Raw genomic sequence first — 24728 nt, 5'->3', positions numbered from 1 at the left:
GAAACTTCTGTGACACCAATTCCTTGGATTTGGAGGGATATCTTTTATGTAATAGCACTGTTTGATTTCTGTATGTCTGTAAACAAGGATTTAGTTTCACTTGGTGACCTTTGTGGTTTGATGGTGGACTTGTATGTTGACCTGGATCTCTGTTTGGAAAATGTTATGAACCTATTCTTTTTGTTCAAAATATGCTCCAGTGTTTCGTTTTGATTGAGAAATCAAGTTGCAAAAAATTCTTAATATTTTTTTTTCCTTCATTTGACTGAGACATCATTGTTCATTATATCCATTACCCAACTATTGAAATGTTAATATATTTTTTTTCTAATGAAATGTTAGTACTTGACATAGTTACTTAGCTACTGATATGTATGTTACTTCTAGTTTTATGTCAACCAGTGAAGGGTTTCTTCGTGACATATATATTATGGTCCAACATATTTCAATGAATGATATCTTTATTTTATCAAGTCTTTCGAGTTTTATTTAGTAAAAAAGAATGTGTTTTTCCATATGAAACATTGCTGCAATTGATCATGAAGTGTTACATTGTTTGATTATGTATGTGTATGTATAGTGCATAAAAGAAGTTCAAAAAAGGAGGGTCTGTTTCATCCACAACCTGTTGAATGATTGACTACTAATTAAAAGAAGGGCTCATGTTTTGCTTTTGGTTCGCTGCAAATATTTCAACCTAACCTAACCTTGTCAGGTGCATGGAAAACACTGTTCTTCCAATAGGCTCATGAAAGTTCATATCTCAATTCCTCGAAAAGAAGTAGAGACTTATTCGTGGTTTTGTTCTCCCTTCCTATTCTCATATCTCCTAGTCATTGATCTCCAGCTTCAGCCCAAACTCCTTACCCATGAGCTGGGAAAAGCCCTCTATTTGTACGACACTCGACCCGTCTCTAATTTGTCGTCCGATGCTCACATTACTGCCGAGTCCCGTCGCATTCAGATGCGATGTCGGTTTTAGCTGCAATCCCACTATCACCACCTTCCTTATGACCAACCTGTGCTTCAAAGCATATGTGCCGTTGACCACTTCCGACTTGAGCCTCAGATTCTTCTTCCCTTCCATCCAGTTCCTAAACCTCACCAAACTCCACTCACTCGCCGCCCCTCCCATCTCCACCTCCTCCCCGTCGTCCACGAACACCTCCCCGCTTGCACTCCCCGCCTCGTCGAGCGCCACGAGGAGCTCGAACGGGTTCTGCCTCGCCCGCCGAGTCGTGAGCGCCTGGCCTTGCATCACCACGATGTTCCCTCCCCTGACATGGACGTTGATGGTGTCCGCCGGCGCATCGAGCGTCACGTACTCCCCGTTCTTGCTGCTTACCCACCGTAAGTAGTCGAACAGGTTGTACCATCTGCCTTTTGGGAAGTAGGCCTCGACGGTGATCGCGTTCGGCTTCAGTACCGGGGAGACCATCACCCCTGCCCCCATCAGGAACTGTGTGCTGATGCCGTATGTCGTCGTGTCTTCAGGGAACGAGAAGAAGAGCGGTCGCGCTATGGGTGCTCCCCTCACGTGTGCCTCGTACATCAAGGTGTAGATGTGAGGAAGAAGGCGGTAGCGGAGGCCGAGCGCCTTCCGCGCGGAGCGGGCGACGGAGTCCCAAATGTAGAGCTCTTGGTGAATGGAGTGGATGTCCGAGTGGTCTCTTGCGAACGGATAGAACGCGCCCAGCTTCATACAACACGAGAAAGGTTTCGGTCAGTCTTCGTACGATCCATCGGCAGGCGACAAAGTTACAGCGCACCTGAATCCACCGGCTGCAGAGCTCCTCGGTGGTGTCGTCGCCGAACCCGCAGATGTCAGCTCCGACCATCGGGATCCCGAAGATGCCAGAGTTGAGGATCGATGGTATGGAATACCCAAGATCGTCCCATTTCGCGGCGTTGTCCCCGGTCCAATGTGCCGCGTACTTCCCCGAACCGACGAAGGTCGACCGGCTGAGCACGAACGGCCTCTTCCCCGTAGTCTTGATCAGCCCATCATGAGTCGCCCTGGATTCCAGGAGGCCATAAAGGTTATGCGCATCGTACTCTGTTACATTCCCAAAGTGAACTGCAGATGCCGGCACCGTCTTGTTGTTGATCGGTCGTCGAACACCGGCATTGTTGACGCTATACGAAGGCTCATCTATCGAGTTCACCGGCGGAGAGGTTATGAAGTTAGATATCTCGTTCATGTCAATCCACAGGCCGTCGACCGGAAGCGTCTGCCGGAAAGTGGCGATCTCCCGGGCCCAGAAATCTGCCGCGGCAGGGTTCAGGAAGTCCGGGAAGTAGACCGGTCCGGGCCACACACTTCCAAGGTAGTACTCCTGCCCTCTCCTCAAGAAGACACCTTGCTTCATCCCCCTCAGGAATGTGCCATAGGTGTTGTTGACACTGATACCTACAACGTTTCCATCGTTTCAGAGCCGAACAGGGGACAGAGTCTAGTTGCTGCAGGACCTAACCTGGATCCAAGATGACCACATACTTCTGCCCGTTCCTGTGAAGCTGGTTGACAAACCTCTTCATCCTGTCCGCCGGGAAGTTGATCGGATCGAGCGTGAAGTCCTTGAAGCCATCCATGTGATCGATGTCAGTCCACATTACATCAAGAGGTATGGTGGCATTTGCGTAGCCTGCAACCACGTATTCCAGCTCCGACACGTTCTTATACCCGTATCGGCACTGGTGGAATCCTGCATCCAAAGAGGTAGGCATCTAAATCCCGGATCACGTCGGACAGCTCGAGCATGGGTGTGTGCTGTGTACTGACCGAAGGACCAATACGGCATGGGGGTGGGTCGGCCGACGAGCTCGGTGTACTGGTCCATGACTGACAATGGCGACGGCCCGGCGAAGAAATAGAAGTCGAGGACTCCTCCGATCACTTTGTAGGTGATGTAGGATCCTCCGTATATGACGTCCATCCCGTTGCTATTGAGGAGGAGCACTCCGTGGGTGATCCCCGGCGGACTGGTCGTGTTGGATGACGACCTCACGTCGATGTAGAAGGGGTGAGACCCGTACAGATTCTGGTCGAGGATCGCCGCTGGGATGTCTGCGTTCCACATCGTCAACGTGTCATCCGGGACTAGCTTGAACGTCCTCTTGGTGTGCTCCCCGAGTCCGTACAGCGATGCTCTGTCGGCCGGCAGCGACGACGAGATCTCCAAGTAGCGATCTTTGAAGACGAACGTTGGGAGCGTGCGGAAGAGGACGTCGCCGGTGGAGCGGCGGGAGACCGTAAACGTGACAGGGGATGTTGGATGGAGGGTGAACTCGAGGTCGGAGTCTTTCATGGAGATGACATGGGCTTGGAGCTGATCGTGGCGGCCTTGGAGCATTGGTGGCGGGGATTGCCGAGGGATGATGCGCTGAGGAACCTCCCATCGCCGGTGATGGGAGTCGGTGATTCGGACTCGTAGCCGATCCTTGGTCTCAAAGCTGCACGTAGATCTCCCGGTCAGCATCTATAGTCTCGGTAAACTAAGCTTAGCGCACACATACACACCTTGCGAAGAGGCTGATGTTTTGGATGTCAGGGCCGTAGACCGACGTGCTGCGTATGAGTCCGAGCTCGGCGGTCAACGTCTTCCCGGAAGGGGCGACGCCGACGGACCGCAGATTGTATCCATATCCGACTTGTTGCTCTTGCGAAGCAGCGGGAGAACCGAATCCCAGAAGCAGACAGAGATGCAAGAGGAGGAGGAAGAAGACAGAGGAGGGATTAGCAGAGGGGAAGATTGTCATCGTCCACATACGATCACTGGCGGAGGGATGAGCTGAAGACCACGAGACGGTGATGCTTTATTTGAGATTGGTGGGTGACGGGGAGGAGAAAACACGCCTGAGGTGGTTGCACGTTATGTCGTCTTGAGCGACAGATAAGGGTGGACCGATCATCCATGGGAGGGCAGATTCCCCTCATGTCTTGTTCGAAAAGGACGGGGGTCGTTTGTAATGATCCACAAGTAAGTGTTGTTCCACGCACGCGGTGATGCCGCGACAGAGACGCCATAACCAACACTACATTGGTAACAGTAACGATGCATGATTGAGAGCATCGATGCAGAGGGGATTGACGCAGCAGCAGCAGTACATTGGGAATCTCATGTGCAACTTCGAGGCAGATAAGGTGATGACGATGATCACGCCGTCGGTTTCGGGAATTGTTTGACAGCAGCAACAATTCGCATCCAAAAGTCAAATCTCATCAGGAAAGAAGTAAAGCTGCTACAAAGTCAAAGGTGTAAGTTTGGTATACGTGCTTCACCATATCTGAGGAGATAAAATTAGCCGTAATAAAAGGTATATACGTACCTCTCCATATCCGAGGAGATAAAATTAACCACCGTGTAAGGTAGGCATTGAAATGATCAGCTACCCAATTCCTGTTCAATTGGTTTTGCTAGTTTATCTGTCACGTCTAGTAAGGATCTAATATTTAAGTCTGGTTAGTATAAACAACTCTTTAGCCGTGGCATCGGGGCCAACGCAACTTAGTTCGTGTCCGGATGATGGGTCGTCGTTTCCTTCAGGAGGGGGCTCCTTGCTAACGCGCTCGGAGAGAAGTGCCTCGCCTTGGTGCCTGCACACATGTTGGGTCAGGATGCTCGACCCGACTCCTCTGATGATTAAGTTAGTCGATGATCGTGGGAGTCCCCCCCCTTTTTTGTTTAGAATGCCAGGGTATTTATAGGGGTGTTCGGTGTTATCTGATGTGCCTGCTCGTATGGGGTAGGATCGTACCTTCTGATGACGTCTGACATCGTTGTTGGCGTAGCGTGCGGAGTCGAGCCTGAGCGATCGTTAATGGGTCTCGATTGGCGTTACGACCCGTGTCAGTCGCGCGGTGTCAGCCCAACAGGGGTGCGAGGCGTCAACGGGTGTCACGCAAGTCTTATCGTAATTATTACCCTCATCAAGTCTATCATAAATTTGTCTCGATTCATGTGGTTCGGATCTTGAAACATACCCAACAAAAGGTCGTATGCTTGAGTTAATAGCGTTGGATATGATAACTAAAATCTATCATATCAACTATACAAATCATTCTAAGACACAAATAGTGAGATTTGTTCTAACATAGTTAATACCACAAAAATATCACTGAATAAGTCAAATTTTTTCCAAGATGGAGGTCTTTTGTGATTCAGCACATCTATCATCGACGAGCTTTCCAATTCCCTCCATGATAGCAAGCGACAATCCCTCCTCGACAACAATTACAAACATCCATCCAATGAACTATTCTTTAAAAAATTGGAAGGGATGTTTCTCGACTTCGTAATCTCCATTTACAATCAACATGAGTACTCATTTCTTTTTTCACGTGTTCCACGTGACTTCATTTTATATATTTTCTTTCAATTTTTAGATATACATACGCATGTGATGGTGGATTTTATTATCAGAAATTTCTCATCTTACCCATACAAAACCCAGCATGTGGGGTCCATATGAGAGAGGACACGTCATCCCTATCCATCTCTAACCTGAGTTGGGTCGGCTTTTACCAACCATGATTCCAAGTTGGTCCAAAACTAGGCTTCGGTTCGCAGTCCCTTTAGATCGAGTTAGAGAAGGATTCTAATGATGGGTGACGGAGTGTGGCTTTCGGTATGAGCTGTGATGACTTCGATCTGGGCTTGGTGAAGCCCATTAATATGTTCTTACAGTGTCTCTTGGGCCGGCCCACTCTTGTTTGGAAAACATCATTCTCGTCATTACAAAAAAAAATACATTTTAGTTTTTGTACCATTATAATAAATATTTAAAATATTAATACAACATATAATTTTAATAAATGATTTGCTTTTATATTAGTACGACGATATTGTACTTGAAAAATTTACATTTGAATCTCTATAATTTTGAAAATGAAACAAATAACCTCATTTGTCTTAATATCATTGGTTATATTGACAGAAAATATAAGACATTATGTGCTAGATCGATGAAAAAGTGATTGGTAAAAAGATAATTTCAATGTCTCTTCTATTTCTAATGGTATGGCCTAGTTACTTTGCCACCTAGTCCACCTCTTGTTACATTGTTGGGATACTCAAGGCATAGTTGTCATCGTACCTGGCTTCTGACGTAGTGAGAGCGACCACCACCGAGATGTTCAAGGTATGGTCATTGTCTCGCTTGACTCCTGGTGTAACGAGAGCGAACGCTACTAGGATGCTCAGGGTGTGATCATTGTCACTACCAATATCATCCTCCTCGAGCCCCTCCTTGTAGTTGTGCATCCAGCACTCGCTATGACATCCCATTCTCGATCCTCGCCCATGCCACTTTCGGCATCCATGATGCCCATGTCATCCTCCTCCATGCACTTTATCGCCTATGATTGGTTCGGGCCTAAGACATGGATCGATAGCCAGACAGTCTTCCTCCTCCTCTTGGCTTTCGTCCTCTTGTCCCCTTACGGAATGCCACTCCCATGGCTTGCAACCTTACTGTTAGAGCTCGTCGTCTTCTAGGTGGCCTGCTTGTGTTATTATGGAAGCGGATGCATGGTATCAAATTATTATAAAAACTCTCAGCTTTCATTCTTCATCGCTTGGCTCTTAGGTTGGATTTACAACGATGTAGGTGGATTTGGCCCCATGCTCTTTATGATGCCCGGTCTATCACCACCCAAGTTCTAGGTGTTGAATCTCGGATTTTGATGATGAAGTCAATTGTCATTTGTTATCTAATCTATGTGTTGAGATAAGTGTGCAGGATTAACTACGATGAGATTAAGACAAGCAGCAGGAGTTGCCCCGGAGTCAAGATCATGATCACGTTGGGAGTTCGAGAGTTCGACGGAAGTTCGGACGGTCGTCGGAGGTTCAGAGAGAACAGATCCGAGAAGTCCAGAAGCTTGCCAAGCGAAGCTCGTCGGAACTCGCCAAGTGGATCGTCGCAAAGTCCAGGAGTATGCCGGATGTCCGCAGAAGGATCACCGAGGGTTATCGGTTGATCGACGGAAGTTGGCCGGAAACTCGCCGGAAGAAGCGATTGACGCATCGGAGCAAGCTGCAGAAGTTGTCTTAGAGATAATCGTAGTTAGCACGATGATTAAGCATGAAAATGGGAGGTGATCCCATTAGCTTAATCTTGGGGCAATTGGGCCCCTGAAAAGATTCAAAGTGGGTCGAATGGAGTGAACCATTCGGACCCTGATTGCACCAGGAGGTGCAACCGCCCCAGCCAGGAGGTGCAACCGCCTGGGCTGAGGGGTTGAGAGGTGCAACCGCCCCAGCCAGGAGGTGCAACCGCCTGGGCTGAGGGGCTGGGAGGTGCAACCGCCCCAGCTAGGAGGTGCAACCGCCAGGGTTGCACGGCTGGGAGGTGCAACCGCTCCAGCCAAGAGGTTGCACCGCCAGAGCTCAAGTTCCGAGCTCTGCCAGGCGATGCAACCACAGAGCTCAGTCTTCGAGCTCTGGCAGAGTGGTGCATCAGCCTGAGCTCAGTCTCGAGCTTTGCCAGGTGATGAATTCACCAAGCTCAGTCTTCGAGCTATGGCAGAATGGTGCATCAGCTTGAGCTCAGTTTGGAGCTCTGCCAAGTGATGCAACCACCGAGCTCAGATTTCGAGCTCTGCCAGGTGATGCAACCACCAAGCTCAGTCTTCGAGCTCTGCCAGGTGATGCAACCATCGAGCTCAGTCTTCGAGCTCTGGCAGAGAAGAAGCAATCGGCAGAGCTCAGTCTTCGAGCTCTGCCAGGCGGTGCCACCTCTCCAGTCGAGAGGTGCAACCGCCTGATCCCAGAATTCTGGGATTTGATCGATTTGATCGTTTTGAGCTCGAATTTTGAATTGGGTTGGGGCCTATAAATACCCCACCCATTCAGCACTGAAAAGATACAGACCTATACCAAAATTGTGATCTTTTCTGTGATTCTAAAGAGCTCAAAAGTGTTGTAAAGCCTTGAGTCTCCTCCTTCTGTTCTTCAAGTTTTCAACTGTAAAGTGAGGAGAGAAAGGTCTGTAAAGGTTGTCTCCTAAGCCTGTCAAAAGGAGAGAAACTGTAAGAGGGAAGTTTGGCCTTCGCCCATTGAAGGAAGGCAGCTAGTTGACGTCGGCAACCTCATCGGTGGAGGAAGCCAAAAGTGGAGTAGGTCAAGGCTGACCGAACCACTCTAAATCTCTGGTTTGCGTTTAATTTCGAGCACTTTATCATTACTGCAAACCTCCCTCATCACTACTGCTCTCTGCGCTTTCACGAACAAGTTCTAAGTGCTGTTCTTCCAAATCTGGATTCAGACGTAAACTCGTATTTTCATACATTACAGTTTACGTTTACGTTTGATTCTGCAGAACTGTTTTCCGCGCTTTTACGAACGAGCTTCCTTGCAGTTTACGCTTACATTTTAATCCTATTAATAACTGCAATCTGTCCTCTACGATTTTACGAACGAGTTTCAACATTTAGATGTAAAACTGCATTCGGACGTAAATCGGCTTTCTTCGCTCAATCATCAGATTTCAGTTTACGTTTACGTCTTGATTTCAACTGCATACTACCTTCTGCGAATATACAAACGAGTTTCAAAGTTTAGACGTAAATCTGCGTCTAGACGTAAAACTGCGTTTAGACGTAAATCTGCGTTTAGACGTAAAACTGCGTTTAGACGTAAAACTGCGTTTAGACGTAAATCTGCGTTTAGACGTAAAATTGCGTTTAAACGTAAAACTGCGTTTAGACGTAAAACTGCGTTTAGACGTAAATCTGCGTTTAGACGTAAATCTGCATTTAGACGTAAATCTGAGCTTAGACGCAAAACTGCGCTTAGACGCAAAACTGCGCTTAGACGCAATCTGCGCTTAGACGCAAACTGCACTTAGATACAAACTGAGAATTTGCTTTTGCATCATAATTGTTTTTGAACGAACGCAGCTTTTTGTTTTTAAATTATTATAAGATTTCCGCTGCACTAATTCACCCCCCCCCTCTTAGTGCTCTTGATCCTAACAATTGGTATCAGAGCTCGGTTAACTCTCTAAAGGATTAAAACCCAAGAGAGATGGCATACGCCAGAAACCAAGAGGGGCATTCGATTACACGTCCACCCATGTTCAGTGGAACGGACTACACTTACTGGAAGACCCGAATGAGGATCTTTCTTATTTCTATGGATTTTGAACTATGGAACCTTGTTGAAAATGGATTTTCAAAATCTTCTCTTCCAATGATCAATTGGAACGATTTGGAGAAGAAGGCTTTCGCTCTTAATGCAAAGGCTATGAATGCCTTATTTTGCGCTCTTGATAAAAACGAGTTTAATCGTGTTTCAACTTGCGAAACTGCTTTTGATATTTGGCACACACTTGAAGTGACCCACGAGGGCACAAGTAGAGTGAAAGAGTCAAAAATCAATCTGTTGCTGCATTCTTTTGAACTTTTTCGAATGAAACCGAGTGAAACCATTGGCGACATGTTCACCCGTTTCACGGATGTCGTCAACGGTTTAAAAGGTCTCGGAAAGAGCTTTTCGGATTTTGAGCTTGTTAATAAGATACTAAGATCCCTTCCTAAGAGTTGGGATCCTAAAGTCACCGCCATTCAAGAGGCAAAAGATCTGCAAAATTTCCCTCTTGAAGAACTAATCGGGTCATTAATGACCTACGAAATGACCTGCAAAGCTCATGAAGAGCAAGAAGACATCCTTCCAAAGAACAGGAAGGATATGGCACTTAAAACTTCTGAATGCCACTTGAGAGAAATCTCAAGTGATGAGGATTGTGACGATGACCTGGCACTTTTGACAAGAAAGTTTAAGAAATTCTTCAAAAGAAACAAGTTTAAAAACGATGTGAAAAATAAACTTGAACCTAAGAAGGACCAAGTGATCTGCTATGAATGTAAAAAGCCGGGACATTACAAAAGTGATTGTCCCCAAGTCAAGAAAAGAACGACAAAGAAGAAGGCGCTCCAAGCAACATGGGATGATTCGAGCGCATCCGAGGAAGAAGAATCCAACACCGAGCAAGTTGCTCATTACGCCTTTATGGCCATCGAAGAGGAGGTAACGGATTTATTAGATGCTGATTTATCTTTCGATGAATTATTAAATGCCTTCCATGATTTATTTGATGAATGCAAAGTTATAAATAGAAAATACAAGTTGCTAAAAAGGGTACATGATAATCTTACCTGTGAGTTTGATAAATTAAAAGTCGAACATCATGATAGTTTAAACTCATGTACCAAATGTCATGATTTAGAAACTATACAAAAAGAAAACTTGCTGCTTAAGGACACCTTGAAGAAATTCGAGGTTGGTAGCAAGTCATTAAACATGATCCTTACAAACAAGGGTCATGCTCCCAAAAGAAGTGGGATTGGATTTGTGAGGAGTCCTCACCGAAATCCAACTACCTTTGTAAAAGGCCCCATCTTACACGTTCAACACCAAACCAAGTGCAACTTTTGTTGCAAATCTGGACACAAGACACATTGTTGTCCATTCAAGAAAATAAGTCCAAACAAATTAATTTGGGTTCCTAAAGGAACCATGATAAACTCTATGCAACATGATAGAAAATATAGATCTGTTTATGAGGCACCCAAAAGCAAATGGGTTCCTAAAGATCATCCGTTCCTATAAAAACATTAAAAGTCTAGGCCGGAGCAAGAAATAATGTTCTGCTCCTTAACTCTCAATAATCATAAACCAAGAATCAAAAAGGAACTCGCAACGCTTAAGTAACAAGTGGAAGCTATGAAATCACAAATACGATACAATTAGAAACTTATGATATCCAAATTCACATACCCCCCTGATCTTCAAAACCTGTTCATCTACGGATTAATTCTTGTAGAAACTAAACATGTCATGATCTTAAAAGGGACACCAAACAAACATTCGTATGCACGTTAAAAGATCTATCTTACAAAGAGCCTCTTCCTTAAATAAAAACTCATACGAAATCATGTAACAAACATCAATTGCTCTGAAACTCTTCTCAAAGCAAATTCTCCCAAATCAAATCATCCTAAGTACTCACCTGCTGCAGGCGGTGGCACCTCTCCAGCTGGCGGTTGCACCTCCAGCCTTCACGGGTTGCCAGAGGTTGCACCGCTCCAGCCAGAGGTGCAACCGCCAGCAGCTCTGCCCCCTTAAAATCACGCTAGGGCCGGCTAAGGAACCGACCCCAACTCACCCCCATTCCCTCCTCTACTCTTCCAAGACTCCTCCATTCCCACTTCACTCCTCTAAGCCTTCCAAATACCTCCCATTTCGGAGCAAAACATCAAGAATCCTTCCTTCTCTTGAAGATTTCACAAAGGTATTCTCTAAGAAGCTCTTAAATTCTGTTTTGTTCTTCATTTTCTTTAGCTCATCATCATCCCTTTAAAACAGCAGTAGTAATGGGATCTAGAAGATCCTCAAGGGACAAGGGAAAGAGGAGAGTAGTAGAAGAGTTTGATCTCACTCTTTTTGATTCCAAAAACCATGCTGAAAAATTTCTCTCCTTCGAACTAAGAAGCATCAATAAGGGAAAATATGTAGATCTGAATGAACTAAGAGATGTAGAGACTATCCATTGGTTTGCAAACCTAAATCTACTTCCCATTTTGCAAATCAACGAACCCATTTATCCTAGACTAGTTCGATTGTTTTACAACAACATGCAAAAAGATGATGAAGAAAGGATATCAACCTATCTCTTAGGACAACACATTTCAATCACTGATAGATTCATTTGTGATATAATAGGTATCCCCATGAAAAGCATAGGACTTTACTTCAAAGGATCATGGGATGAAAATACTATTGGAACATCTTACGTTGACGCCTTAGGAACAATCCTTGCCAATCCTAACATAGAATCTATTTCTAAAAGTTGTGAACATCTAATGCCTTTTAACACTAAGATACTTCATCATATCATGACTAGTATAATTCTTCCTAAGCAATATCATCATGATGAAGTGAGTCAATTGGAATTAGGAATTATGTACCTAATCATGAAAGAACGTGACATTTGTCTTGGCTATCTGATCCAACAAAACATGTTGGAATTATCTACAAAAGATATGATGCTCCCATATGGTGGAATTATTACTAGAATAATGAAAGCTTACGACATTCAAATACCACTAGAAGAAGAAGTAATGAAATCAGATAGATACAGCATAATAAACAAAAATCTACTTCACCGACTAAGATGTCACTATAGAAACGGTAACTGGGTTAGAATGCCTAGAAGAACTAATCCCCCTGAACCTGAACCTGAACCAGAGCCGGAAACCCCAATCTTTAGGAGTACCCACTCTCCTCCAATTTGTCCCTTTGAGGAAACACATCCGGTTGAGCAAACTCACACATCATCCATCGAAGATATCGGGATTCGGATGGACCGATTTGAGCAACGACAAGAACGGCTTGAACTTCGACAAGATCAAATCCTAACCGAGCTACAACAAATCCATCGACAATTTGACTCTTTATTTAGGCACTTTAATCTTCCACCTCATGAATAAGCTTGTATAAACATCTGATGTTTTTGATATGACATGTTGTAAACTCCTTATGTTATTCATGAAGGACTTTGTCTTTATGGTTACCTGATATGCTGTACATATGTTACCCTGATATGGTTATCTTTGTCTGTGTAAGCATATTTGCAAACATCTCTTATTGTTTATCTCGGTTTTTGCACTGAAACTAAAAAGGTTTAAAAACCTATGCCTTGAAAATATGAAGCAACATACCAATGTAAGTTGATAAGTCAGCAGTATGACATTGATATGGTTGCTATTGCTAATATGATTGCTATCATGCCATGTATCAAACAAAAATTTGCATCATACGAACTGATATCTTACCATGTGATGCAATGCTACACTTGCTGAAATAAAAAACCTGCTATGCAATATGATATAATGCTGCACTTGAAATAATTGTGTTACTACATCAAAATTATTTTTCGGATGTTATTACTATTACATGCCTTGACAACGCTTGATCAAATAACATGTTGCAAATTATGTGACAAATATTTTTAACCAAATGCATGTAAAAAGTTCATTTTTTGGGTTGTATGCTAAAAATGGGATGTTCTCGTACACTCTTATGAAAACTCCTTGGAAAATGACTTTCCTCCGTCAAGCAAAAACAATAAAGTGATATATGTGTCATAACTTCCTTTATATGCTTGATAATGCTATCATGCTTTTTGTTGATGACAAAGGGGGAGAAAAATATGAATTGATAAACACTATGTCATAGCTGAACTGCCATAATCATATCTATGTCATAGTTGCAAATACTTGAGTGATGCTATAAACAATGTTATGCCATCCTTGCATCACCAAGAGATATGTGAACATGTACTATGTCATAGCTGAACTGCCATAATCATATCTATGTCATAGTTGCAAATACTTGAGTGATGCTATAAACAATGTTATGCCATCCTTGCATCACCAAGAGATATGTGAATATGTACTATAGTTTGCATCATATCTTGATTTGATATTGTGAAGAAAATGCAAACTTGCTAGAAAATCTCAAATGTAAGCATCATGTAAGAAGTCCTTCGTTGCTTTATATGATTACATGATGAATGGTTACAAACACTATCATACAAACTTGTTGATGTATGTCATGCCTTGACATAATTCTTGAAGAGATACATCATGATAGGCATCATGATGGGAGCATTGATAAGTTTAATTGATCTAACTTATCAATGCGTCACTTGAATTCTTAGGTCTTGAATTCAAGGTTGACTTATCTCAACTATGGCATATAGATAGGGGGAGTTAAGGATAACTCCTTTATCAATTGATTGTCATCATAAAAAAGGGGGAGATTGTTGAATCTCGGATTTTGATGATGAAGTCAATTGTCATTTGTTATCTAATCTATGTGTTGAGATAAGTGTGCAGGATTAACTACGATGAGATTAAGACAAGCAGCAGGAGTTGCCCCGGAGTCAAGATCATGATCACGTTGGGAGTTCGAGAGTTCGACGGAAGTTCGGACGGTCGTCGGAGGTTCAGAGAGAACAGATCCGAGAAGTCCAGAAGCTTGCCAAGCGAAGCTCGTCGGAACTCGCCAAGTGGATCGTCGCAAAGTCCAGGAGTATGCCGGATGTCCGCAGAAGGATCACCGAGGGTTATCGGTTGATCGACGGAAGTTGGCCGGAAACTCGCCGGAAGAAGCGATTGACGCATCGGAGCAAGCTGCAGAAGTTGTCTTAGAGATAATCGTAGTTAGCACGATGATTAAGCATGAAAATGGGAGGTGATCCCATTAGCTTAATCTTGGGGCAATTGGGCCCCTGAAAAGATTCAAAGTGGGTCGAATGGAGTGAACCATTCGGACCCTGATTGCACCAGGAGGTGCAACCGCCCCAGCCAGGAGGTGCAACCGCCTGGGCTGAGGGGTTGAGAGGTGCAACCGCCCCAGCCAGGAGGTGCAACCGCCTGGGCTGAGGGGCTGGGAGGTGCAACCGCCCCAGCCAGGAGGTGCAACCGCCAGGGTTGCACGGCTGGGAGGTGCAACCGCTCCAGCCAAGAGGTTGCACCGCCAGAGCTCAAGTTCCGAGCTCTGCCAGGCGATGCAACCACAGAGCTCAGTCTTCGAGCTCTGGCAGAGTGGTGCATCAGCCTGAGCTCAGTCTCGAGCTTTGCCAGGTGATGAATTCACCAAGCTCAGTCTTCGAGCTATGGCAGAATGGTGCATCAGCTTGAGCTCAGTTTGGAGCTCTGCCAAGTGATGCAACCACCGAGCTCAGATTTCGAGCTCTGCCAGGTGATGCAACCACCAAGCTCAGTCTTCGAGCTCTGCCAGGTGATGCAACCATCGAGCTCAGTCTTCGAGCTCTGGCAGAGAAGAAGCAATCGGCAGAGCTCAGTCTTCGAGCTCTGCCAGGCGGTGCCACCTCTCCAGTCGAGAGGTGCAACCGCCTGATCCCAGAATTCTGGGATTTGATCGATTTGATCGTTTTGAGCTCGAATTTTGAATTGGGTTGGGGCCTATAAATACCCCACCCATTCAGCACTGAAAAGATACAGACCTATACCAAAATTGTGATCTTTTCTGTGATTCTAAAGAGCTCAAAAGTGTTGTAAAGCCTTGAGTCTCCTCCTTCTGTTCTTCAAGTTTTCAACTGTAAAGTGAGGAGAGAAAGGTCTGTAAAGGTTGTCTCCTAAGCCTGTCAAAAGGAGAGAAACTGTAAGAGGGAAGTTTGGCCTTCGCCCATTGAAGGAAGACAGCTAGTTGACGTCGGCAACCTCATCGGTGGAGGAAGCCAAAAGTGGAGTAGGTCAAGGCTGACCGAACCACTCTAAATCTCTGGTTTGCGTTTAATTTCGAGCACTTTATCATTACTGCAAACCTCCCTCATCACTACTGCTCTCTGCGCTTTCACGAACAAGTTCTAAGTGCTGTTCTTCCAAATCTGGATTCAGACGTAAACTCGTATTTTCATGCATTATAGTTTACGTTTACGTTTGATTCTGCAGAACTGTTTTCCGCGCTTTTACGAACGAGCTTCCTTGCAGTTTACGCTTACATTTTAATCCTATTAATAACTGCAATCTGTCCTCTACGATTTTACGAACGAGTTTCAACATTTAGACGTAAAACTGCATTCGGACGTAAATCGGCTTTCTTCGCTCAATCATCAGATTTCAGTTTACGTTTACGTCTTGATTTCAACTGCATACTACCTTCTGCGAATATACAAACGAGTTTCAAAGTTTAGACGTAAATCTGCGTCTAGACGTAAAACTGCGTTTAGACGTAAATCTGCGTTTAGACGTAAAACTGCGTTTAGACGTAAAACTGCGTTTAGACGTAAATCTGCGTTTAGACGTAAAACTGCGTTTAAACGTAAAACTACGTTTAGACGTAAAACTGCGTTTAGACGTAAATCTGCGTTTAGACGTAAATCTGCATTTAGACGTAAATCTGAGCTTAGACGCAAAACTGCGCTTAGACGCAAAACTGCGCTTAGACGCAATCTGCGCTTAGACGCAAACTGCACTTAGATACAAACTGAGAATTTGCTTTTGCATCATAATTGTTTTTGAACGAACGCAGCTTTTTGTTTTTAAATTATTATAAGATTTCCGCTGCACTAATTCACCCCCCCCCCTCTTAGTGCTCTTGATCCTAACACTAGGTACTCTTATTCCGTTGCTCATCGCCAACATTGGTAATTGGGCAACGACGACATTGAGCATCTCGGTGGTAGGGCAATTGGGTCTCCCCGTCTTTATGATGCTAATAGAATTCAAATATAAAAAATAATATATAACTAGCCCCATCTAGTATGATATATTCTATATAATAAATAAAGCTGTGACAATGGTTATCAACGACGTTGTTGTGGACCTATTGTTCCGACACATTTCTTCCTACAAAGTTTGAAAATATCACTATCATTGCTCGAGTTAGTACAATTCTTATTTGTGAAATAAGTTAGGATCTTGACAAAATTCCACTAAACTCAATTCATTGAAACATCCTAATAGAATGAAAATTATGTTCTTCTACTCTTTTATCTTCTATCTACGATGATCATTTAAACATCTTACCCGCTCATAACGTAAGTTATAGAGGGATAGAAAAAGCAGGAACACAAATAAATATGTTCATCCGGAATGAAAATATTTATTTGAAAAAGTAAAATTCCTTACGTTACTGTAAACTAAAATGTTATCTTGTATAATAGCAAGATGTGAACACACTTCAATAATGTGAATCGTAGCTTAACTACACAAAAAAAAAAGCTGAGAATTCTAACACACAAACCACTAGTCTTAACCCTTTGTTTACGTGATCACGTTGTTTGATCGACCAAAAGGGTGTGGAAAAGCCACATCCCTGCAAAGCATCAAACCGGTGGCTTAATTTACATGCTACATTCCATATATCCTATGTGGTGACACATGGTGCCCATGGTCTCGCTTGACCAAAGAGAGCATCATCATCTTGACTTCCAAGACATGCCCAATGAAGCGTGGAGAGATGAGAGGTACAAAGTAAAAAGAAAGAAAGATGTGAGCCTACCTTTGAAACAGCATCACTAGACAAAGATTTGTCCTCCTCCCCCTTCCAAAGGCCATAATGATCTATGATGTATGTATGTATACAAAGTCCACAAAAGATGTGTCAACTACTCCCCCCCCCCCCCATGCAATAGATTTATTACACCCAAAGTAACTTTTTCCCAATCTCACGAATTCTCATTGTCGGGGCTTTCCATTGTACACGAGAATAAGTCCAAAGGGAGAAGTTTTTGTGGTCGGTCATGGGACAAAAGCTAAGGAGACATGCTTACACCTTTTGAGAAAAAGTAGCATTTAGATGGAGAGAGAGAGAGAGAGCAATGGTCATCATAATTAAGATGTGTCCATCGTAGCTAATCATGCCACTAGTGGAGAAATTAATTAAGCTAGCTTCTATGAAATTTTATTTGATTCGATGGTGACTCTATAGTTAGAGAAGCTAATCATCGCGCTTGCTATTTAGTCAATTTCATAAAATTTACTCAAATCGATTGAGCTTTGATGAACAAAGCATCTATTATTTATTTAATATACTGAACTTATTATCTATTTTTTCGAAAAACAAATAGTAATTTTGATAGTAGCATTTGGTCCAAACATAACCATTAATGAGTGCAAGTCGTATTCCAATATATATCCAATATTCTATGCACATATTTAATGGTTAATATATTATTACACATTAATAGATCTCAAGTTCAAATTCATATTTGAATGTCTCGTGTACTGTTTAATGTAATAATAATTTGTGCTAATAATTTGCGGCATGAATCATGACCAGTTGGTGCACCACAACATCAGCAGGAACAGTTGTGATTTCTTGCAAGCGTCGAAGGAGTCGTCGTCGTCGTCCCAACATGATGTCCTGTGCTTGTTGTCTTCCCCATCTTTTTTGGTCAAACATCACGGGGGAGCTCCGATGGCTGTCTCATGAAAGCTCTACCAAGCTTTAGTGAAGCCGCTTTGGACGACCCTCGCAAAAAGGCAAGCCTATGGCAGCAGCAACACAACGCGCACGTAGAAGAATATCCGAGCTCACTCGCCATGACCTTCAAAGACGTCCAAGTAGAAGGAACAAAACTGCTTTCCAAAAGCTTCCTTCCGACCCAACTTGTTTAGGGCAAATAATAGATTCCTTTTCTCTTCTGATGAACCCAACCGTGCATGCCATCGTCTCCGTGATCAGTGGTTAGGGTGTCGATAGTGAGATGCCGATGGCTTCTTGCGATCGAGACAAACATTACGAGTCAACATTACTACGTTGCGAGAGGAGCAAAGGTAGATGAGTCAGTGGATTTGGCAATCTAAAAGTGGAGAAGACAACTCCTAGCTGTCACTGGCTACAGATAATAGCACTCAGATAAAGCTGCTTCGGTTTGCCAGTTTCAATTGACTGTCATATTAATCAAGTATTATTTCTCACTGGAATTTGTCTTCCGGTTTCTACCATGCTAATTTTCTACCCTATAAATTTGTCTCAGGCTATCATAACAACAATGATAATTGCATGGATAACCCACTTCATGTTCTATGTGATTATACCTTCCTAGTTTTCTCCATGATTCAACAAGTATATATATATATATATATATATATATGATCCTCCGCAACAATCGATTTGTCTTTGCATGATTTAAGTCTACATGCATTAAAAAATATATCAAAAGAGTCGAATTTACGTGATTCGATACTCCTAGCGAACATCCATCGATAATTTTTTTTACAAAAATTCGCTCTATAAATACTCACTATTTATATAATAATTAAATTATATTTTAAAGATTTTTTTTTTCTTCATATACAAGTGCTTAAATTTCTTATTATCTAAGGATTCTACAATCGAGAGTAACAAATAATTTCTGTTGAGCATTGTCTTTTAAGGTTTATCTTAATCACTCACTCATTGTCCAATTGAAACTCGAATAAAGCTATTTCGGATCATTTCTATGATATTAATTTTAGCAATGCAGACAGGGGACAAGAATTAGGTGACTCGTCATAATCTAGCAAGTTGACCATTGCAATGCAAACATCGATATGATAAGGGAATAGAAACCCTGCTATGGTCATTAATTTAATTTATTTTAGGAAACAGGAACATTAATGCTGCCTACAAGAGTCTGAAAATATTCCCAAAGTGCAACATAAATTAGTCTTTATAATTCGATTACACTGAGGTGTCATCAATTATCATCCAACACTTGGTTCTTTCATCTTGTTGATCGTCCCTTTTTAAGGTAGAAATAGGGCATTTTATATCATCTTGAGGATGACTCTTAGTACAACAAAAGTATTATTCCTTTTCGACATGGACTCTTAACTACAAAAACATCTATATATGTATATGTTGATCATCTCAATGTCCTCTTTTAGCAGAAGCTTCGTGTACTAGATTTATCCTTTGTTGATTATATTATAGTATATTAGCCTAGCAATTTGATATAAATAGAATGTAGGCCTAAATGTGCATTCTTGGATGGGTTGTGGGTTGTGCTGTCATACATAACATATTTTTTGGATGATTCACAGTGTATTCTTAAACTAGTGGAAAGGAATAATTCTCCTTTGAAACATATCCATCTAATCATTCTTTAAATTACACGCGACCGACCGATGTTGATTTTGTAGTTTCAGTGCCATCTATTTTATTAGTCATCGAATCAAATCCTTAATCAGCTAAGCTAGTCAATACCTTTCGAATGATATATATATATAGTGTCATATGCTTGATTGAATGTGGAGTGAGGAGCATAGACAACACAAAACTAAAACAAACATAAGACTTTGTTGCTCATTGTTACATGATGTTACATAAGTACTAATAACAAGAGCTAGCAGTTCAACTTCAGTTATCTTCTGTGCAATGAAGGGATCAATATGGAATGTTGATAGGCTCTGCCTTGTATGTGGACACAATTTGCATGATATAAATGAGATAATGAGTGGGAGAACATCACAATGGACCACAACAAACATGATCATGCAAATAACACTACTATGTATGCAGCAATAGACCTAGTGATCCATTTCAATTGGGGGTCCCTTTCTGTTCTTTTAACCTTCTGATGTTCTCACTAATATATAGTTATGTATACATTAAAATCGTTCTTCTTTAAATGTGTCTCTCTTCTTATTTTTGTACTTACATTTTATTTTATGCATTCTATCTCTATGCCAATTACCTGAGTCGCATATACCTTTGTATGAAATATTGAGACATTTCTCGACAAGGGAGGGAGAGCTTTACTATGATGTCTCCAATAGGAAAAGCTTTAGGAAGATCTTCGTTAATGATGCCTGACTACCTACCAAATTTTATATATTTTTATGGAGACAATGAAGTTGTATTTTGACTAAAGGTCACTTTAAAAAAAAAAAATTAATATCAAGCAAAGATGAGAAAGAATTTTTTTAAAAAAAATGAAAATAAATTTCAATATTTGTAAATACTTTCGGAAGGTGTATATGGTTTTAATCTTTCCAAACTTCTCAATGCCACTGTGCAACTATATCAGAATTCAACACAAGGGTAGCAAATGCAAGAAATGAAGTTGTATTATGACCAATTAGTACCTGTAATCCACTTTTCTAATCAGACTAAAAGGATTGTACTCTTGCTTAGATCTGTCAACAGTATTGAGTGTCTGATGAAAGCTTTGGTGAGTACAAATACATGAATACTAAATATTAAAGAAAAATGTATGAAAAAGAAAATGCAGAAAGTATAAATAAAACATAAAAAAGTAAAGAATGCTATCTTTTTCCTGATTGGTAGGCTGAGGTTGGCTGCAAGAATCTGAAGTTAATCCAAGTGCTCCAGACAAACCCAGTTCAGAAGAAGAGAAAGAAAAAGAAATATCTCTCAGAGGGGAGTGAGGAAAGCCAGCAGGCTTTACTTGTTTGCTCTCAGGCCCTGCAAGCTGGGAATTATAGCTACCCTTTTCACACTTTCTCCCCTCCATCTCCGTCCCAACTCAATCCCACTTCAAGGTCCGTCCGGGGAGAAGCAAGCTAAGAAGGCACTGCTAGGGTTTGCTACGTCTGGGGAGCTGGGATGGGGTTTTCCAGTTGAGTGGGTAGTGTGCTTGCACCATCAAAAGTGGCTCCTTTGCGTAATATATTAATGCCTGTGTTGTTTACTTTTGAGAAAGGAAATCCTCTCCTCCAAGGGGGCTATAAATCCTCTACAACTCTAACCTTGGCTTCTCATCACTTCTCTTTCCCTTTACCTCTCTCTCTCTCTCTCTCTCTCTCTCTCTCTCTCTTCAGGAACTAGATCTTGTAAGGGTTTGTAGATCAAGTGGTCTTTCTTTTTCTCCATGGAGGAGAGTCTTGTGGAGCTCAATCGTCAAGAGAGGAAGAGATGTGAAGTGGCCCTTTTCACTCCCTTCCTCCGGGTAAGGGAGTGAGTTTCCTGCTTCCCAATAGAGAACCAGAGGTGATGGTGGGGAGAATACAGGTGAAATGGGTTGTGCCTGGCTCCCTGTATGCCACACGTATAGACCAACCCATCGAGTGATTGGCTACTGTGGGTGGCGTGCAAGGAGCCAAGCATGACCTCTCTCTCTCTTTCTCTCTCTCTCGCTCTCTCTTGTGATCTAGCGGTCATTTTATGTATGTGGTGCTCGGAATAGTAAGAGATGGACATGTAGCTACGCATATGATCATATATCTTGAGTTTGATCTTGACGGTCGTTTCATTGTTTTGCAGGAATCAAGGGGCCTGTGTCCAAACTCTTGTGGGAGAGAGAGAGAGAGAGAGAGAGAGAGAGAGAGAGAGAGAGAGAGAGAGAGAGGTTTCAGATAACTATGATCCTTTGTCTTTTATTTGATTCCTTTACTTGTGAGCGATATTTTTATGATGACCACCCAATTTCCTCGTGGTGTTTTGTTTATTACTACAAATCACCAGTGATACAGAAGTGGAATATAGCTTTTGCATTGATATATATGTGGATGAGACCGAAGATTCTACGACATGAACATGGATCCAGCTTGTGTATCATCACAGTAAGATCGTCATCATCATCATCATCATATGTTTGCCTATACATTCAACCTGTGTTACAGGCTAACGTGTTGTTGTTCTATGGCAAAGTTTTATGATTCTTTCATCTCTTGATATCCATAAATAAATGGCAAAGATACTGTTCTTGATGGTTTGCAGTAGCTGGAGCATTATTTCTTGATCCTGTTACCATCGTATGTTGGTTTCTGCTATCTTCAAATTGACATTGTGATGCTTATAGTTGTGTACAAATGCACATCATTCTCTCTCTGCTGAGATTCTATAGGGTTCAGATGTGTGTCAGCTCCTTTGCAATATTTGGATGGGACTAATTGGGTGTTCATTTCTCTCTCATATGCAATCTCAAACACTCTCAACTGCTACAATGTATGAGTGACCATCTTCTTCTCTCGCATGATCACTTAAAAGATACATACCCATTTTTTTCCACAGGAATGTATGTGTTTGCCTCTCTGACAACTTTGTTAGGGTAAACTGCTCTCCACACTTCTTGTTTCTGTCTCGAACTTGTACAGATGATTCAATGCTCTCTTACATAGAAATTCTTATGCTTTGTCTTTGATTATTCTATATATGTATTTGTATGCTCATGGTTTGTGTCGACAACATTTGTCTAACATCTATCACTCACTCACTCACTCACTCTCTCTCTCATGCGGCTCCTTACGACGATATCTGATATCTCAAAGAAAAACTAATCAATAAACCTCGGTGTTTTATGTCTTGTGATCAATAATATCAACACACACAAGCGCATGCGCAGCATTTAAATTCTCGAAAAGATGTTGAAACGAAGCAAGAACTTAAGCTTCCTGCCCTACAAGTCCAATAGTTTTTGATGCATCGAGTGCTTGGTTGGAAGCATGCATGTCACCTTCTCTGCAACACTTCCATGGAGGGTTGTTCTGATAAGAGTGTGATAGCTTCTCTAGCAACGTCGGGTCCACCGGAAGGAGAGGTGCTGAGGAATCCACAGCATGTCCATTAAATTTAGGTTGGGTGGTGCATGGCGCCATACCTTTTGCCTTGCTGTTGTCTGTGACAGTGCGAGCAAGAAGAAGAGCCCAAGTGTCTTGGCTCGGTGGGTTGTCAGCTTTCTAGCCTACCGAGGACTGAGCAGCTTTGTGTGTCATCCAAAAGGAATTTTCAAGACTAGGGAAAGAAGCCCATCAGAACTCCCCATCCCTCCCTCCCTGGAACTCACCCTGCCCCCACTTCCCTCTCCCCAATGCATGTTTATGTTTATAATATACACACACCATCATCATCTCTCTCTCTCTCTCTCTCTGTACAGGAACTTGTAATATATATAGATATATATACATATAAAAGAAAGTTCTGGACTAATCTCTCCCCTCTTCCTCTTCCCTGATCTTGCTTAGAGTGAGCTTTCATACAGTGCAAACTGAGAAGTAAAGCAGGCAGGGAAGTGAAAGAAAGGTGGCAGCAGCTCAACTCCACCGAGGGATGACAGATACCAGAGAGCACATCCATGCTGTTCATCATGTCCTTTCGCCACTCCAGGCGCGCATCTCAAAGCACCTGAAATCTACTGGCACAGTGCGAATCCAGCAGGTGGAATTCCATGTACTTGGCCAAATACACAAGCCTTGTGTCAGTGGGTGTACGTATCAAAACGAAGGCAGGCATGTGATCTGAATGAATATTGTATCTGCCATTCTCGTCCAGCTTACATGCAATTCCAGCTTCGTGTTAGTGTGGTATATAACTTTATAGGATGGATGGATATAAATGACTGATGCAAATAGGACAAAAAGAATAGGATTCATTCAGCGAGTGTTGGGTTGGCTCGACGAGGAACGCCGAGTGCACACTGGGCATGGGTTTATTCCCCTTCTCCTGTACCCAACATGGCTACCACCAACATGCTTCGACTGCCAAGGAACAAAAAGCTCCTCCTCAACAGCATGCTGTAAACTTGTCACTGGACGTCACTGTGCCATGGTTGATCGCCTGGACAAATCTATAAACCACGTCCATGCAGTATGTTGTTGTGCCCAAGGCCTGTGCTGGATGCCAAGTCTAATAGGATTTTGAGTCAAGCAAACTCTCTCTCTCTCTCTCTCTTAGTTAACAAACAACTTATGACCTTCAACCTTAGTTTTTGGGACCACCTGAATCTGGACACTGAGCTATTTCCGAGTCCCAACCCAACAGAAGCCAACACTGTAGATAAAGCACAAGCACAGAGAATTCTCTTGACAAATAGAGGAGCTTGAAATCCTGACACACACAGGGAACAATGGATGCCACCCTCAGGTGAGAGAACCAAACTGGTTTGGTCGGTGACCCGAGTCAGAAAGGGCCATCACAAGTGATTTTAATTGGATGGACACAATACCAAAGCAGTTTAAAGGTAAAGGGACTTCCAGCCCTCTGATCACCTTGCAAGTTGGGCAATTTTGAGAGAAAGGAACCTACCTGCACACCCAGGGTGGGAAAAGGACAACAGCAAAAGCACCTTTTGGAATAGATCTAGCTCAGGTATGCTTTTGAAACTAATCAGCTACTACACCAGGAGGCTTATTATACACATCCAGTTCTCAACACCATATCAGTCAACACCAGCAAGTAAAACATTCAAAGACCTGCTTGTTCATGTTTCTATACCATCCTTCTCATGAAACACTAAGGAACTGCTTT

The 24728-nt window shown here is 42.7% G+C and overlaps 1 protein-coding gene and 1 long non-coding RNA gene across 2 annotated transcripts; one reads left to right on the top strand and one right to left on the bottom strand.

Moving 5' to 3' along the window:
* Nucleotides 1–644: 644 nt before the first annotated feature.
* Nucleotides 645–3849, bottom strand: LOC135634388 (probable alpha-glucosidase Os06g0675700). The gene is made up of 5 exons (XM_065144820.1): nt 3521–3849; nt 2783–3453; nt 2475–2705; nt 1770–2410; nt 645–1696 (listed from the first exon to the last, which is right to left on the bottom strand). Exons 1-5 carry the CDS (start codon nt 3766–3768, stop codon nt 830–832), a joined length of 2658 nt encoding a protein of 885 aa, XP_065000892.1. The 5' UTR covers nt 3769–3849; the 3' UTR covers nt 645–829.
* A 17046-nt stretch (nt 3850–20895) lies between these two features.
* Nucleotides 20896–22192, top strand: LOC135632733 (uncharacterized). Its single transcript, XR_010494766.1, has 2 exons — nt 20896–21494; nt 21747–22192. It is a non-coding gene; the product is annotated as an uncharacterized LOC135632733 (long non-coding RNA).
* Nucleotides 22193–24728: the final 2536 nt, after the last annotated feature.

The sequence above is a fragment of the Musa acuminata genome, chromosome BXJ3-3 (assembly GCF_036884655.1).
Source record: "Musa acuminata AAA Group cultivar baxijiao chromosome BXJ3-3, Cavendish_Baxijiao_AAA, whole genome shotgun sequence".
NCBI lineage: Eukaryota > Viridiplantae > Streptophyta > Magnoliopsida > Zingiberales > Musaceae > Musa > Musa acuminata.
Note: the sequence above shows the minus strand (reverse complement) of the source record. Positions and strands in the feature narration are given on the sequence as shown.